Source organism: Meles meles, chromosome 9, assembly GCF_922984935.1.
Source record: "Meles meles chromosome 9, mMelMel3.1 paternal haplotype, whole genome shotgun sequence".
Taxonomy (NCBI): domain Eukaryota; kingdom Metazoa; phylum Chordata; class Mammalia; order Carnivora; family Mustelidae; genus Meles; species Meles meles.
In genome coordinates, this window is record NC_060074.1 from 14053035 (window position 1) to 14070706 (window position 17672).

Below are 17672 nucleotides of genomic sequence, written 5' to 3' on the forward strand. Positions count from 1 at the left end.
GGGTCATCCCCTTCAGAGCATGTTTTTTAAAGGAAGAAAAAGAATAAATGTCTTCCGGTCAAATCCGTGCGTCCCCATATGGTAGTGAAGACAGCCTCCTGTCATTTCACGCTAACCTCTTAAAAGGATATGCCCCTTACAAGCTCTTGTGAAAGTACCAGAATTGCCTCTCATTGACCAGACGTGGCTTGTATGCCCAACCTGGATCCAATCACCGCAGCTCAGACAGTGAGGAGTGCCCATTTGCCAGGCTTCAGTCGCATGCCTACCGCCAGAGTCAGGGAGTAGACACAGATCCACCCAAACCACATATGGGGGCCGAGGGGGAGAGACGGGCCTTCAGAAGAAGAGACAGCTGGCAAAAACCACAGACATCTACAAAACTTGGCTTTCTCCCTGTCTCCTAGGTGACCCACACCCTGAGGCAGGACCAGAAACAGAAGAAAAGTCCAGAACTTTCTGGAAACCTTCCCTGAAGCATGCATCCCTAGGAAAGCCAAGGGAGTTAACCGTGCATCTCCCAGCGGGCACAGGTAGGGACATGCTCTCACGTCAAGGTAGCTCTCCATTCCCTCCAGTGCCCCACAGGACTCTCACCCCGAAGGGAAGCAAGGCAAGACACACAAGAGTCCTCAACCACGCAAAAGGAGGCTGGAAGGGAGGCTAGTTCCTCCCCTGACACTTGAAGATGACTTAATTCAGGCAGCTCCTGCCTTAGCCAAAGTGCTATAATGAAACCACTTTAGCATCCAATCCATGCAACTTACTCAGTGAATCACCCCTTACTAATGTTTCTGGGTGTAGACCTAAAACAGCACCCAGCTCACTAAACATTTCTGCATACTTTATAGTTTATCCTATGTTTTCAACCAATGACATTCCATTTCTAATCAATTTAGGAATACATATTTATTTGTTAAAAGTCATAATATCAATGAAAGACTTCATTCCAATTTTTCAAAACATCATATAGACATTTGAAACTAGACACATGAGTGTATCTAAGTGTATTTTTTAATGTGTTGATAGGTTGGAAGTAAGGGGTCAGATTTTGGAAAGCCCCTCATTTTCAGAAAACTGAACCTCCTTCCCAAAGGGCAAAATGACTATATGACAAATGCTACGTGATATCTGACCAATGGTAATCAGAAGTGGAAGGATGAACATTTCTATTTACAGAGTCTCCTTCTGTGCCAGGCATCATCCTCAGGTTTTCTCACGTACTCCTCACAACAACCCTACCTTCGTTTCACAGATCAGAGAACTGAAGCCCTGGGGCGCCTGCGTGGCTAAGTCCGTTAAGCGTCTGCCTTCTGCTCAGGTCATGATCCAGTGGTCCTGCGATCAAGCCCCACGTGGGGCTCCCGACTCAGTGGGGAGCCTGCTTCTACCCCTCCCTCTGCTGGGCCACCCCCTGCCCCGCTTGTGCTCACTCGCTATCTCTCAAATAAATGGATAAAATCCTTGGAAAAAAAAATTGACAGATAAGTAATTTGTCTGAGGTCACACAACGACAAGTGACCTAGCTGGGACTGGAGCTCAGGCCTTCTGCCTCCGTCCTCCCGCCCATTACACTATACTGTCTTCCAGAATAAACAAAACAATGAGCCCAGGTCAGGATGTTCTTGAGATGTTTCAGTTTTGAGAGCTTCCTTTGATAACTGGGGTAGGGGCTTGTTTACTCTATCTCTTAAGTGAGAGTTAATCATCCTAAAGACTGAAGTTTCCTCAAAAAAAAAAAAAATCCAAATTCAGGCAAGGGTCACTCTGTGCGAACATGTAGGAAAGGAGCTTGCCATCTGTGCACCACGACGGCCAGTGCACGGTCTGAGCTACTGGGATCGATGGCAACACCAGGGATTTCATCTTTGGTGTCCTCGCTTCGCACGGCTCTCCTCCTGTTTTGAGTGGCCGTGTCCACCACGGAGCTAGGGCTTGTCCGTCCTCCGCCACCCTGCCAAGGGGAAGCTGCTCTAAGAAATCCCTGATACCTTGGTGTTAGCTAGTTCAGTATGTGACCCAACCTAGTCAGAGATGCACAAAGAAGAGTCTGAAGAGGCATGGTAGTCTTTCTTACAAAGACTCCAGGGCAGGCCTGCTGGGTGACCGTCAGTTAGGCGTGTAACTCTTGTTTTGGCTCAGGTCCTGAGCTCAGGGTCCTAAGATACAGCCCCATGTCGGGCTCCCCCCACCACCGCCACCCCCCCCCAAGCACGGAGTTTGCTTGATCTGTTCTCTCCCTCTTCCCCTCTCCTTCCTCTCCACCTAAAATAAATAAATGCACCTTTATTTTTTTTAAAGGTTTTATTTACTTAGAGAGAGAGGACATGAGAGAGAGAGAGAGAGAGATCACAATCAAAGGGGAGAAGCAGGCTCCCCGCTGAGCAAGGAGCCCAACAAGTAGCCCGAGCAAGGAGCCTGGGTTCGATCCCAGGACCGCAGAATCATGACCAGTGCCAAAGGCAGATGCTTAACCAACTGAGCCACCCAGGTGCCCCAATAAGTAAATATTAAAAAAGAAAAAAGAAGAAGACTCCTGGGACAAGGGCGTCTAAAACTACCAAGCAGGGACTATCCCATTGCCAGAGGCTGCATGTAGCCATTTACATGCTTAGCCCTGGATTATCATACCTTTAGTATCATAAAAATAAAACCAGATTTTAGATATGCACACACGCCAGACATATTTTATTGCCAAACCCTTGAGATTAAATTGCAGACTTTGTATATTTCTTCTCTTATCATCACATATCTCCTAAGAGCACTGATTTTCTCCCTCATAATCACAGTGCAATTACCACACTCAAGAAACTTTATTATTTAATATATAGTCCATATTCCAATTTTCATAATTATAGCAATAATGTTCCTTGTGGTTCCTCCCCCCTTCCCCCCCCAATCAATCCAGGATTCTACTCAGGCTCATGTATTGTATTTAACTGTCCCATGTCCTTAGAACCTTGTTTTTCATGACATGAGCATTTTTGAAGACGATAGGCCAGTTGTTTTTCAGAATGATGCTCGGTTTTGTTTGTCCGTTTCCTTGTGATTAGATTCAGATCCAACATTTTGGGCAAGAACAGTATGTAGGTCATGATACATCTTTCTCAGCGTATCACACCAAGAGACAGGAAATATGCCTTCATATTTATTCCATTTGTTACCATTTGTTTCATTACATGGGATGTTAAAATTCATTATTTAGTTAAAGGTAGTGTCTACTAGATTTCTCCATTGTAAAGATACCATTTCCCTTTACAACAAATAAGTAGCCCGTGATACTTTGAAATTCTGTGTGAAGCCAGCCTTTAAATACAACAGCAACAGTGTGTTGAATAGGAATAAAAACCACTCCCTCTGAGATGAAGACAAGGTCTCAATCACTTAAATTACTGGGTTTCACCCTTCCTGGAGTAGTCCCTACTCATTTTGAAAAAGAACCGGAGAAAGAACAGAAGTGGAGGGCACGGTGTGCTTTGTGCATTTTCATCAATCCCATTACCCTCTAACTAGCATCTGGAAGGTGCTACTTTGTACTTTACGACCTTGAGGAGTCATGTGATCATTGGCTCTGCTTAGAAAAATTGCTTTGTGGTTGGATCTGTAGCCAACAATCCCATGAGCTCTAAAGCTGGAGTCTTCTTAGTCTGAGCCTTTGTTTGGGGGGCTAGAAGTATCCCATAGCCTCTGTAGTCTTTTTTCTCTCTCTCAGGAGCCCATTGACAAGATGACAACCACCACCACCACCACTCAAGTCCTCCCAGTTCTTGGAAGCTCCCAACTGAAGGATCCTTGTTCCGGCCACCTTGGCCTCCATTGGTGGTGGAAAGGAGTCACTTGGCCTCTACTCCTTAGCAGGGCTAGAAAAGAGGGACAAACTTAGGAATGAGTGAAATAAACCAGCCTAAGCACAAGGAGCCATCAAGAAAGAAAGAAAGAAAGAAAGAAAGAAAGAAAGAAAGAAAGAAAGAGAAAAAAGGTTCTTTCTCCTTCTTGCTGATTCAGAAGTTCTCCCACTTGTTTTTCTCCTTTTGCTTTGAAAGATGATGACGGTCTACCCGAGAATGTGACCCCACCACTGTCCCTGATTAAAGAAAGAAAAAGTCCAGAGAGCCAGAGGGGCCTGGACAGTCCCAGGACATCAAGCTACAGCAACTCCATGGGTCCCTTGGATATGAGAAGGCCCGGGGGGGCACTCCCAGCAGAAGGACAAGGTAATCACGCTTGGGGGGCACAGATGTCCCCCCCCCCAGCTTGTCTGTGGTTCTGGACTCACTTTAGTCATCTGCAGGGCCACACAGCAGCTGTGAAGCAAGCTGTCTGAAAGCCGCCCCGTTGAAAAGGGGGAAATCAGCAGTGTTTCCAACAGTGTCTGGGATTAATGTTCACCATGCATATTCCTAAGAGTCAGTACATGTTTTTTTTTTTTTAAAGATTTTATTTATTTATTTATTTGACAGAGAGAGATCACAAGTAGGCAGAGAGGCAGGCAGAGAGAGAGGAGGAAGCAGGCTCCCTGCTGAGCAGAGAGCCCGATGCGGGGCTCGATCCCAGGACCCTGAGATCATGACCTGAGCCGAAGGCAGCGGCTTAATCCACTGAGCCACCCAGGTGCCCCGAGTCAGTACATGTTTTAAGAGTTTGCTGCAGCAACATGCAGTGTCAAGCTGTTCTGTGCTCTTCTCATTCCTGGCAGCGGTGTGCAATGACACAGCTCCCCGCGCTCACCAGGGATACACGCTCCCGGGTTTACCAGGCAATCAATCCTCAACACCCTCCCAGGGGCCGGGGAGCCTGGTGACATGACCCTGCTGAGAGGAAGAAGTCCCCAGAGAGAAGTCCCCCTCCAGCCCAGGGCAGAGCCTGAGGCCTGTCCACAGAGAGAGGAGGACTCTGGATTTCTCTCGAAGGGCGAGGCAAAGTAAATCCACCTCCTCTGTGACAGGCCCACTGAAAGTTCTTATCCTTAAGAGCTGACAGTCTAGGAGGAGACTGGGATGCTTCGACAAGAGCAATAATGCAGAGACAGTGCAGTCATTGCTTCCACGGGGGCTGGGAACTAAAGGCAGCTCATAAAGCAAAAACGGCTTAGAGTCCAAATCACCCCCTGAAATGCCCTGGGGGAGGTGCCGTGCTGGACACGGGTGGAACCACTTTCTGGAAGGGGCAGCCCAGCCAGCTGTTCCTCCTTCATGGGAGTGCAGGGCTACTGTCTCTGGCTGAACACCAGAGGATGGAGACTGGTGTGTGTTTGGGTACCAGACGCTGCGAAGAAAGTGTCTCTGTTAACGGCAGAATCACACTGGAGGCTGCGAGAAACTCACACTCTGAGAGGCACGTGGGAACTGAGAGCCACAAAGACAGCGGGTGCGGGTGCGGCATCTTTCATTTTTACCTCCTGCTCACTCAGGGACGGGATGCCTCACTCTTTCAGTCCCTTTGTCCCTCCTCCCTCTTCCCTCATCCCTCCCCGCTCCCCCAAGCATATATAGTTGAAGCCTTGTAAGCACAAATTAAATACATCGATCAGTATCTCCATTACGTGTTTGCAGCTTCTCTGCCACCGAAATGATCAACTTCAAGCCCCCTTTTCCCCCAACACACACTCTCTCTCTCTCTCTCTCTCTCCTTCTCCAAAGACGTCGTTTTCATTTATAAACTGTTTTGGCGCAGAACCTCTCTCTTACAACCCCCTCCCTTTTATAGTTGCCTGGCAGGGATCCTCTATTACATTTGATACAAATGAACCAAACTTTAGCTACAGTCAGTCAGTAACAAGCCTGTTCCTGGGAGGTTGAAGAGCCCAGGACAAACCACAGCAAATAGACACACACACTCCTGCCCGGACATTTTTCTAAAGGGAGAATCGGATTAGAATGAATGCCAGCGGGGCGCCTGAGTGGCTCAGTGGGTTGAACCTCTGTCTTCGGCTCAGGTCATGATCTCAGGGTCCTGGGATCAGGTTATGATCTCAGGGTCCTGGGATCAAGCCCTGCATCAGGCTCTCTGCTCGGCGGGGCGCCTGCTTCCCCCTCTCTCTGCCTGCCTCTCTGCCTACTTGTGATCTCTCTCTCTCTGTCAAATAAATAAAATAAAATCTTAAAAAAAAAAAAAACAAAGAATGAATGTCAAGGCCATGACAATGATGGCGAGCACGTGAGCACACTGGCTTCTCCCCATGGGGTGTTCGAGGAGCCTCCCCTGCGCCGATGCTAACTCCGGCCATGTTTGTGCTTATTTTCAAGAAGATTCCAGAGACCCCACACTGGGACACTTCTCGCCAGGTCCAGATGAACAAAACATCTGCCAGTTTCTCCCCGGGCCTACTGAAACCAAGGAGCCTCTTTCAGGTAAAGGTAAGATGATACATTCCAGGCCAGCCTCACTTATACATGGGAATATTTTACCTGTAGCTTCCAAGACTTCCCAGCAGCAGAGACATCATTAAAAACAGATGCAAGCCAGCCAGTTTCTTCCCTCTCACTGACACAGAGGTGCCTCTGTAGCTCAGACACAATAGCCCAATGTTTGCACGACAAGTTTGCTCTTGCTGGAGCATCTGGAGAGGGAAGTTCCTGCCGAATGGCTTGGAGGAGGTCTCATGTGCCACGCTGATGCCTTGATGAGAATGATAAGCCCTTTTGGTAACTGCCCAAACTAAACACTGCCTTTTCGCTTGTTTCCAACCACCCTCCAGAGATGGAGATGGCTAATTGGTAATCCAATCAGGTACCCTTGTTATATGCGTGGGTTCATTGCTGCGAATCATCTGGCTTCTGACAGATTATCAAGGCAGTTTCCCAAAACCTTCTGGCATGTTACTTTTTTGGAGAAGAGATGCTGGCTCTGGGCAATAGCCATTTTGCAAAGGAAAAAAAAAAAAAGTGAAGTCAGAGGGTGATGAGCACCAACCACCCAGGATCCACCACGATGTGTGTGTGTGAGACGTACGCCCAGCAGGCCTCTTGGCGAGGCAGATTAAAATCTGCGCTCATATGGTAGGTTAGGTCACCCCGGCTTAATAAAAAGAGAATGGATTCAAAGCCAGGAGATCTGAGTAGGCCTGGCTTGTCCTCTCCATCCGTCTCTGTGTCAGAGGACTCTGGATCACTCCCTCCCAATGTCCAAGGGTGGTCCTCCCATCCAAAGTGAGAGGATCAACTCTTACTTTGATGAGGCCAGAAGTCTCTTGACCATTGCTACAGTTTATGTGTTGTGTCTATTCCTCTGGAAGTAGCTTCCTAGCACAGGAGTTTCCAGAAACTAGAAGCCATTGGGTTCCAAATTCAGTGTCACAGCCAACTGCATTATCTCATGGGATAAATACAAAAATCGCTTGGTTCCGACTTGGTGGAAGCAGGATTTGGACAGGTGGAGGCCCCTGTCAGCGTGACACAGCTGGGCTAACAACCAGAGAGCACATGATTCTGTTCACCTGCTGCACATTTTTCTACTCTGTTCCAGGGGAAATAAACCCCCTTCTGGCAAAGCAAGAGTCAGAAGCAGAAAAAGGAAACATTCGGGCTTTAAGGTGTCTGTCATGCCGTCGATAGGATGTTTCAGTCATTTGGGGGTTCCCAGCGCCCAACACAGCCCCTGACACATACACAGCAGGATCACAATCGATTTTCAGTGAAAAAAATCTTTCAACAATTTGCACACTGAAGGAAGAAAGAGAGAAATGAAATTTCTGATGAATAAACGGAGACTTGCCTGCCATCTTGTGCTAGTCCTATGAACAGTGTATTTAATCCTACCTGTCTCTCAAACCTAAAAGCACTCACTGTAAGCTTGTTGAAGGTGTGAATCCATCAGTCAACCAGTCCGTCAGTCAGTCAGTCACTGGCCTCGCCCCAGCCTTTCCTCCACATACGATCGGTGGGTCTTCAGTCTCGATGGTGACTGGAATGTGCCCTGGAAGTCAAGGCAGAACCTCAAACCCACCTTCCCTACAGGGCCCTATAGGCCATACCTAGCCTCAAAGAGGATCTATGAACAGGAGAGGTTTGTTGCTGTTCTGTTTCCTTTTGAGAAGCAGCATCCTGAAAAAAAGGGTCAACTCTTGCAAAGGATTTGCTCCAGTTCCACCAAACTCTTCATAACTCAGTTTGCTCGGATCCGTCTTGACCACTCCCCCGACCCTGCCCTCCAGTCTGGTCTCCCATCACATCCGGGCCCCTCTTCTCCTGCCGGTGGCCCGAACATTCAGGCTTCCTTCTCTTACCTCCCAGCCTTTGCCCAAGTGCCCACAAATATTGAGCATGGTTTTAAGCTCCAGGCAAGGACTCACCTTTCCTGGGACAGTTTCCTTAACAAATCTACCTCCTCTCATACAACTGCCTCAGCCCATTCCCCTCTCTCAATCCCACTTTTTTGGTTGTTGTTTCAATCTGCATCTGTTTTCTGTTGAGTTCCAAATATTACATGGGTCCTGGAGAGCCTCTCATCTTTATCATATGTCCGAGAAATACTTGTCAATTGACCAAGCACCCCAGGTACCACAAAGGAAAGTTCCTTGGGGATCATAAATGGTTATTTTTTTAATTTAAAAAAGTCTTGAGTAAAGGAGACAGTATGATCTGTCTGATCTTTCTTTGATTTTCAGACTCTGTCAACATCTATTTGGAAATAAATTCTTAGGGAATTAGATCATGATGTCTTACTTCCAAAGAGCCTTGAGAAATGAATATAAACCTTCAGAAGGGGAAAAAAAAAAGATGCAAAGGCTAGAGCTGGAATTTGACCCTTTTGGTCGTATTGGGATGTTGCAGCACTTAGAAAATTAAAAGGTTTAAGAAAGGAAAATTTCACTTGGAAGGATTGAAGTCAAAGCAGTGGATATGCGCTCTGCATTGCTGGTCAAACCCTTCACCCATCTTCCCAGTCAGAGTGGCCACAAGAGAAGTTTTCTTCCAGAAGTTTTTTCAGTCAGAAGTGTCTTACTGCAGGCCACCTGGGTGGCTCAGTCAGTTGAGTGTCTGACTCTTGATTCGGGCTTGGGTCATGATCTCAGGGTCCCGGGATCAAGCTCCATGGGACTGTGCACCCACCGGAGAGTCTCCTTCAGGATTCTCTCTCTCTCTTTCTCTCCCTCTGCCTCTCCCTCAGCATGCGCATGTTCTCTCTTGCCCTCTCTCTCTTTCAAATAAATAAATATTTTTAAAAAAGTGTTTTATTGCAAGAAGTTCACAATGTCTGTGCCTGCGATCCAGGCTGGGACTTCAAATCTCACGTAAATTTAAATTCTTGATCTCTTTCAGAGTTCCCAGGTAGCGCTTGTTCTTGTCCTAAACGGATGTTTACCCCAAATAAGTTCCTTATGTTTTGGTCATTGAATTAAGCATCCTTCTTCTTATAACTTTTTCCTAGTATGTCCGCAAATTCTTTGACTCTTGTCTCTGCAACAGGGAGAAGCTATATTCCTTCCCTCGAGTGTAGACTGGACGTAGCGACTTCTAATAAACGTAGAGTATGACAGAAGTGGTAGTGTGTGGCTTCTGCGCCCGGTCAGAAGAGGCACTGCGGTTTCCTCCTCGCTCTCCCTCTCTCTTGCATTACTCACTCTGGGGAAAGCCGGCCACCCTGTCTGTCAGGAGGCCATTCAAGCAGCCTGGTGCAGAGGTCCATATGGCAAGGCGGTAACACCTCCCGCCAGCAGCTAGAATAAACTCTCCAGGTTTATGCATGAGCCAGCTCCAGAGGAGATGCTCCCAGCCCCGGGGAAACCTTCAGAGGCTGTGTCCTGTCTGCCACGGGGACAGCAGCCTCACAAGAAACTCCGCACCAGAATCACACACCAAAGCCACTCCCAGATTCCCACAGAAACCGTGTGAGATATCATAAAGGTTTATTGTTCTAAGGTCACTAGATTTGGGGGCAATTAGTTTTGGTAATAGATCATATACTCCGTGTCACTTCCTGGTGCTCAGCAATTTGGTAAACAGAAAGATGAAGGGTCTAAGAATGTCCCAGCTGGTCTCCAAACACTGATTATTTGGAGGCAAACATAGACTCAATGGTTGACTTTCTCTTTGTTTTCCCCATTTGGCATCTGTGATAAGGCTGGTTGTGGCGTCCCATGGGTGAAAGAATATGATTTTCCTTGAGAAGTCTTTCTCTCAGCAACTGTTGCTCTAGAGAAAATGCCTGGAGATTCTTTTTAAAGATTTTATTTATTTGACAGAGAGAGAGAGAGAGAGATCACAAGTAGGAAGAGAGGCAGGCAGAGAGAGAGGAGAAAGCAGGACCCCGCCGAGCAGAGAGCCCGATGCGGGTCTTGATCCCAGGACCCTGAGACCATGACCTGAGCCGAAGGCAGAGGCTTAACCCACCGAGCCACCCAGGTGCCCCATATCTGTGATTTAACGGAGGAAAAGTCCTTTAGATACGGTAGGATGAGGGGTAAAAAGAAAGAACTCCAGACTAAACGTCCAAAGTCTTGAGTTATTCTCAGCTCTGCCGCCTGTGGTTTCTGCAATGACGGGCAAGTAATTTCACTGCTGTAGACTTCAGCCTCCTCACATGGGGAAAGAGGAGTTGGAATTAGATCCAGTCCTCCCAGCGCCTGTCCCGTAGAACTCCAGTTCCTCACAAGGGTTAACAGGCATTATATAAAAAAATCAAAACGTTCTGAGGTCAAATAGGTGTGGAAACCAGAGGGCGAAAGCTAAGCAGATTCCTTATGTGGGATTTCACAAGGACTCGGATATGCTAACGGGAATTCCTGCTCTCTCAGAGGCTGTGCGCCTGACCTCTTAGTTCTTTATTGTTTTCCACAAAGCATCACGTGGATCTAAATCATTTTTGGAACACACCTTGGAAAATGCGAAACGGAGGTTTCTGTGGTCCCTTCCAGCTGTGATGCTGTATGTTACTAAATATGCCCTTTCCCCAAGGAGACTTCCCTGGTGCCCCAGCTCTGCTGTCTGAATCCGGAAGCAGGATCTCAGCCATTCAGTAACTCATGACTGCTCTTATTTTCATTTTCCAAACATCACTCTGAATCCACAGTTCATCCCTCTCTGAGTGAGAAGCAGAAGAAGGTAAGAAGAAGCCAGTGTGGCAACAGGCCCTTTTGCCCTAATCTGGGTTTGTTAATAACCCATAAGAAATCCCATTGACAGTTTTAGGGATCTCAGGTGAACTGAAATAAAGGAAAACGTGACCAGATAGGGTCCCTTGACACCCAGCATTTCCTTCCAGTGGGCCCTCCTGTCCTGCCGAGCCTAGAAGGCTAGAGACACTTCCCAGATCCTTTGCCATTAGGCGGCTGCACACGAATTTGCGTCCTGCCAAAGAGCTGCCCTTGCAAGAGACTCTGGAGGGCAGAAGCCAGGCAGAAGCTCTGGGCTGCTCACCCTAGCCAGCCAGCTCATGAGGACCGAGTGTATCCAGTGGCAGCCCCGACAGCAACTTTATACGCACCAAGTTCTGTAGAGTAACTCTGCTCCTTTTAAAAATATCTGGCGGTTTCCGTTCTCTACTAAGCCCTGCCCGACGCGCTCTCCTTACAGAAATTAGGGGAGATTCCCGTGAAGCTCGGCGTGGGGCTAATTTGGGTCTGTCACATGCACCACAGGGCGGGTTGTGATGTGCTTGTTCCTGGACTTCACAGAGAAGTAGGTTCTTTCCCTCAGCACGGCGAGGCTGGCAAAGCCCCAGCAGCCCATACTGGAAGGGGTTCCGATAGCCACCAGCAGAGAGCCACTAAAACACATTAGGGAGCCTCCTTTCCTTTGACAAAGGCCTCTCCTGATTCTTGTAAGCACAAAGACTCCCCTATCTCACGTTTGGCTGAAAATATGTCATCACCACTGTATGCTTCCCAAAGAAGAAAAATGTCAAAAAGTAATAGTTCTCTCTGAATCTGCTCAGAATTTTTAGTTTGTTTTTTTTTTTTAAGATTTATTTTTTTGACAGATAGAGATTACAAGTAGGCAGAGAGGCAGGCAGAGAGAGAGAGAGGAGGAAGCAGGCTCCCAGCCAAGCAGAGAGCCCGATGCGGGGCTCGATCCCAGGACCCCGGGATCATGACCCGAGCCGAATGCAGAGGCTTTAACCCGCTGAGCCACCCAGGCACCCCAGAATTTTTAGTTTTAAGAAAAAAATCATATGAAGTGTTGAAGAATATTTAGTTCCTCTTTAGTTTTTGCATATGGTGGGACCTAACATTTTTTACAAAGCCTGTGAAACTATGAATTCTACCTCCTTTACATTTGATCCCATTCAGAGAGCCTTAGAGTTGAGCAGGAATGTAGGCATTGCCTTCATCACTGTGTAATACCAGACAGCCTTGCTGAGGACACTAGTAGATAAAATGGGTCACCGCAGAGCCGTCTGGTTGAAGTGGGGTTGGTCTGTCTCCCCACAACTTCTCCACAGTCCAACTCATTCTTCCCCTCCTAAGAGGACTCCCGGGGAGGGTGTCACGCCACTGCAGCTCTGAGACCACAGTTTGAAAGTCTCTCATTTTGTAGATAAGGACCATGAGGCCCAGATAAGTACGGTGATTTGCTCAAAGTTACACAGCTTCTCTGTGGCAGATCTAAGGCTCAAATCCAGATTTTTCCGCCCCGGATTAGGTCAAAGCTCTTCCCACTAAATCCGACTTGCCTCTCGCCTTATTTGTCGAAGTCTCCAGGCTTCGAGGACTGGCTGAATTCCCACCTTCGTTGTGATGCCTCAGCCCCCGCTGATGGTGACTTTCTTAGGTTCCCCTCATTCTCAGAGTCTGGGCCACTCACCAAGCACTCCATCACTTTCTTTGTCTTCTTTACCTTTTTTTTTTTTTTTTTTTTAGAGATTTTATTTATTTATTTGACACAGAGAGAGAGATCACAAGTAGGCAGCAAGGCAGGCTGGGGTGGGGGTTGGGGGAGCAGGCTCCCTGCTAATTAGAGAACCCGATGCAGGGCTCGATCCCAGGACCCTGAGATCATGACTTGAGCCGAAGGCAGAGGCTTATCCTCCTGAGCCACCCAGGTGCTCCTTTATTACTTTTTTTCCTTCTTTCCTCTCCAAGATTTTAAATTCCTATGGGTAGATCCCCTTTATCTACTTCTGATAGATATGTGCCCTCCTGGAACACAGCCCATAATTAAGGATTGAAACCGTGAGTAGCAGAGTCTAATTATTCCCCAATATCCATTCTTTCATTATTTTATTAGAAGCACCTACGTTCAGTGGAAGAGATGGCTGCTGCCTAGAAATTCTGTTTCTCAGCCTCTCTTGCAACCAAGCATGGCCATGTGACTAAGCTGTGGCTAATGAAATGGGAACAGATGCAACGTGTGCAACTTTTAGGTCATTTTCTTGAAAAGACATTGCTCCCTCTCCTCTTTACTGAGGAAGGTCCTCTTTCCCCTTGGACTTGGCTGAGGTGGTGAAGTAGTTTCAACCATGGGGAGGAGGGCCATACTCTATGGGCTAACGGAGCCATGAGATCCAGGAAACCTCATTGCTCAGATGACTCCATGGAGCAAAGCCACCTTGGTCTGCCCACCTACCTCTCAGCTCTTTTCTGAAAGAGAAATACATGTTCATCTTCCAGAGTGTTTTGGTTACAGCAGCTTGCCACGTTCCTTAGCTAAAACAACGACTGTAATAATATCTGCCATCCTAGTTTACACTTTATAACAGTCAAACCAGATTCAAGATGCCTGGGTGGCTTAGTCAGTTAAGCATCTGCCTTTAGCTTGGGTCATGATCTCAGGGTCCTGGAATCGAGTCCCGCATTGGGCTCCTTGCTCAACGGGGAGCCTGCGTCTCCCCCTGCCTGCCGCTCTCCCTGCTTGTGCTCTGTCGTTTCTCTCTGTCTCTCTCTGACAAAAACAAAAAAATCAGCTTATACTTGGGGCACCTGGGTGGCTCAGTCGGTGGAGCTTCCGACACTTGGTTTTGGCTCAGCTCAGGTCATGACCTCGGGGTCACAACATGGAGCCCCCAGCGGGTCTGCGCTCCGCGGGGTTTCTGCTTGAAGATTCTCTCTCTGCCCCTCTCCCCCACACATGCATGTTCTCTCTCAAATAAATAAGTAAATCTTAAAAAAAAAAAAAAAGGTCATACTTGCAGTATGTCTTGTAAAGTATTAAATAAAATTCCGATACAATATACTACTGCACCTAAAAGAGAGAAGACCCATGACATGTGTGCTTGACGCCTTTGGTAAAATGTGCTGAACACCTACAGTATGCAGGGGACAGAGAAGGATGTTGATATTGAGAGCAAACTCTGTCAGGCACTGTGTCCCTCCGTCATCTCATTCCATCAGCCCAGTCATCCCACGAAGTGAGTATTTTCGTTCACGTATCACAGCTGAGGAAACTGAAACACAGGAGCCCAACTCCTCTGTGCACGCTGTTGTTACCTGGTAAGCAGCCGACTTCATCATTCCCAGGGCCACCTGCCCCAGAGCCTGGGCTCTTCCCACACACCGCACCCCACCCCTGCTTCTGAGGCTCAGCACCTGTGGCGACTGCCCCGCAGGGCCTCACAGACACGTGAGGACAGACTCACAAGCAATGAACTCTACCACAGGGCAGGATGGAAAGAGTGCTGCGTTTGAGGCCTAACCGGCTAATCCCAACCTAGGGGCCTAGGAAGGATGTTTGCAGAGAGATCCCGTTCGCACTGACCTTTGAGAAACCAGTGGAAGAGGATAAACAGAGAAGAGAGAGAGACATGACCAGCGGAGGGACCAGCATGAACCCAAACAGAGAGAGACAGAGAAAGAGAGTCCGCGTGGGAAAGGACGCGCGGTCCCTGTGAATGGGCTGTGAGGGGCTTCCCGGGAGGCGATGGGGCTCAAAGTCAGGCCAGGGCCAGACCAGAGACGGCCTTGTGCTCCAGGGTAATGCCGGGATGCTGCTCTTTCGGCAACAAGGAATCACAGATGTTTGAGGAGGGATGTCGTGAAACCCAGCGCACGAGCCAGCATGAAGGGACAGGCAAGAGGAAAGGCTGAGCATTCGGGCCACTGCGGAGCCATCAGGGCAGCAGCTGACGACAGCCTGAACAGAAGGCCACACGCAGACCTTGGAGACACTGCCTGGCTGTGGGGACATGAGCAGTTCTCTGAACCGCAGCAGCCAGTGACAAGCCTGATAATGAGTCTCTTTTCAAAACCGGCTGCCAACCTCGTCTCCAATTTTAGACTCAAATTCCTTTTTTTGTTTTCACTTTCAGTGAAGAGGGTTTCTTCAGGGTGTGTGTGTGTGTGTGATGTCTTATACTTGAGATAAAGCAACAGTCAAGGCCCTGGATCCCGCCACCCCCAAAGCGGCAGACACGGCGCCCCGGCCTTCTCCTGAGAGGCGTTCTGTTCCGGCCACCTCCCTCACTTTGAGTCAAACTCCCACCAACACACACAAAAGATGAATTCCAGTGTCCCACACCTCTCGGTGTGTCAGTGTGCCGCGTGCCCATTTTGTGGCTTCTGCGTTCTTGGGGAAGTGGTGCAGCTTCCTAGCAGACAACCGTGGTAAACAGTAGGCGCCCTAAGGAAAACCTTGAGAGCAAATAGCTTGGGAGCTGCCAGGCAAAGGCCAAGGCGGTAAGCAGGGATGGAAAGTGTGTGTGTAACCCTCCTGCACCCTCTTACCCCGACACACACTGAGGTTTCTCTTTCACGGTTGTTTTAGCCTCTTTTTCCTCCCCAACCACCGACCACTCAATTCTTTGAGGGAAAATTAACATTCATTATGCAATTTATCTCTCTCCTTTTAATCCAGAGTGTCTGTCTCCAAGGTCCCTACTCAATAATTAATGTTTGTTCTCATTTCCCATTCTCCAGAGCCTCCATTCTTGAACTGTAGGGTCAACAATTAACACTAATTATGGCTTTTCCTCTCTCCAGTGTTGGTTCTTAGAATCCCAAGTTGACCCTGCTCAGCCTAAGTGATGTGTGCACGCGGCTGGGTCTGCACTCCCAGGTGGAAAAACACCAAGGAACAGGCTTTTCCAAGCCCACCACAGTTTAGCAAGTCAATAAAAACAAACATTCTTTTCTGGCAACCTCTCTAGTATATTTTTTATCAGTAATGAGACAAGGAAGCCTGAATACTTACATACACGTATTTGGAAGTGAGCTGGGAGGAGGGGGCAGTTGGAGCATCTCAAAATCTTTTTCAAGTTGAATTTTCTACGATTCCACCTGACTTTTTCCTCTCCATGGCTATCTCCTCAGTATCTCACACACCCACGTCCCCCCCCATACACCCCAGATCGCCCATTAAAAACTGTCCTTTCATCTCAGATCCACTCAGCTGACCTCTCTGCTAGTATCACCGCCCCCCTCCCTTAAAATTGTCTTTCTCTGGTCCATCAAGCAAATTCTCCTCATCCACTAAAACAGCATTGTTTTAACCAGTTTTCATTTTGACTGACAAGGACAGCCAGGAGAATGATTCTCACCCAAGGTAACTTTAAGAGATTGAAAAAAAAGGGGGGGGGGGGGCGCTGTGCAGAAGCCTGTCTGTCTTCTTGGCTGGATCAGATGGGCTAGACTCCCTCCTGTCTCCCCTGGTCCGACCCTCGTATTTGCGCTACAGCTGCAGGCTGGGGCTCCCCACACTCGTTTGTCACCCCCCATCGCTGCGCGCACTGGGGCCCCACGGCACATCTGCTCTTCAAATCTGGGCATCTCCTCCCAGCGTGTGTCAGGCATTAACTGTTTCGTGCTCTTGCTCTCACAAGTTCTCCTCTCAGAATTTCAGCATCATGGTCCCTACCGGATTTCGCCCTTAAACACCTTAAACAAAAGTAATCTTTTCCTTGATGCTTTTAAAATCCCAGCTCAATTTTCTCTCCATGATGGCATCAACAGATTTTTTTTTTAAACCCCCTCCACTTATTAAGAGAATTCAACATCAAAGCCACCCCTTGGTTTTCCCTTGTCTTGAGGTAAGAAAAATAGCTTTTTTTTTCAAGACTTTTCCACACTCACAGGTAAAACGCCTCTTGTTTTTCAGCCTATGAATCTGTCCATTCAAATACCAGCCATGAAAAGGAGGGATCGAAAATTCAACGTCCCCTGAAAGGTAAGCTTTTCCTCTAAAGAAGTCACCGCTACTTCTCTTCTAGATCATGGGCTTTGCATGCACCTTTTTCCATACAGGGACCTCCAGAAACACGGTTTCTCCACAAAACAGCAATAAGGAGGAAAGAGGATTCGCTTCTTGGAGAGCCTGGGCAATGTGGTGTCCTCGCGAGTGACCCATGGGCAGCGCTGTGTGCTGTGGTCTGAGTGTAAATATTAGGGGAGAAGAGAAGCCAGACCAAGACCTTGTGCTAGCTCGCCCAGGAAGGAAAACGCGCAGGGACGTCCTGTGGCTTCTGCAGGCCGCACGCCGCACACCTCACAGTATAACGAGGTGGGCACGGCCCCCAGAGTTGTGCACAGCTCCACCTGCACAACCACGAATGAGGAGACTCTCTGGAACATCCTCTCAGGCATGTATTCGAAATGCAGGACTGAGGCCAGGTCTACTCCTTCCACGCTTCCTTTCATACTCCATTTCCCCCACGTAGAAAGAAGCAAAAACTAGGAGCGTAAGTTGACTTCGCAGCTAAACCCCTCTCTCCCGCCACTGCTGCCTCTGCTTCAGCCCTGGGGGAAAGGATGGTTACGTAGAGACCTTCTCTCTCTCCTAAATATAGTCTTTGATTAATAGAGA

At 48.1% G+C, this 17672-nt stretch overlaps 1 protein-coding gene across 1 annotated transcript in view; it reads left to right on the forward strand.

Annotated features, from left to right (window-relative positions):
- Positions 1–17672, forward strand: part of KIAA2012 (KIAA2012 ortholog) — a 102903-nt gene that overhangs the window by 27391 nt on the left and 57840 nt on the right. Inside the window, 4 exon segments of the mRNA XM_046019424.1 lie at positions 408–533; positions 4044–4214; positions 6246–6356; positions 16968–17036. Coding sequence (XP_045875380.1) covers positions 408–533; positions 4044–4214; positions 6246–6356; positions 16968–17036 — 477 coding nt within the window.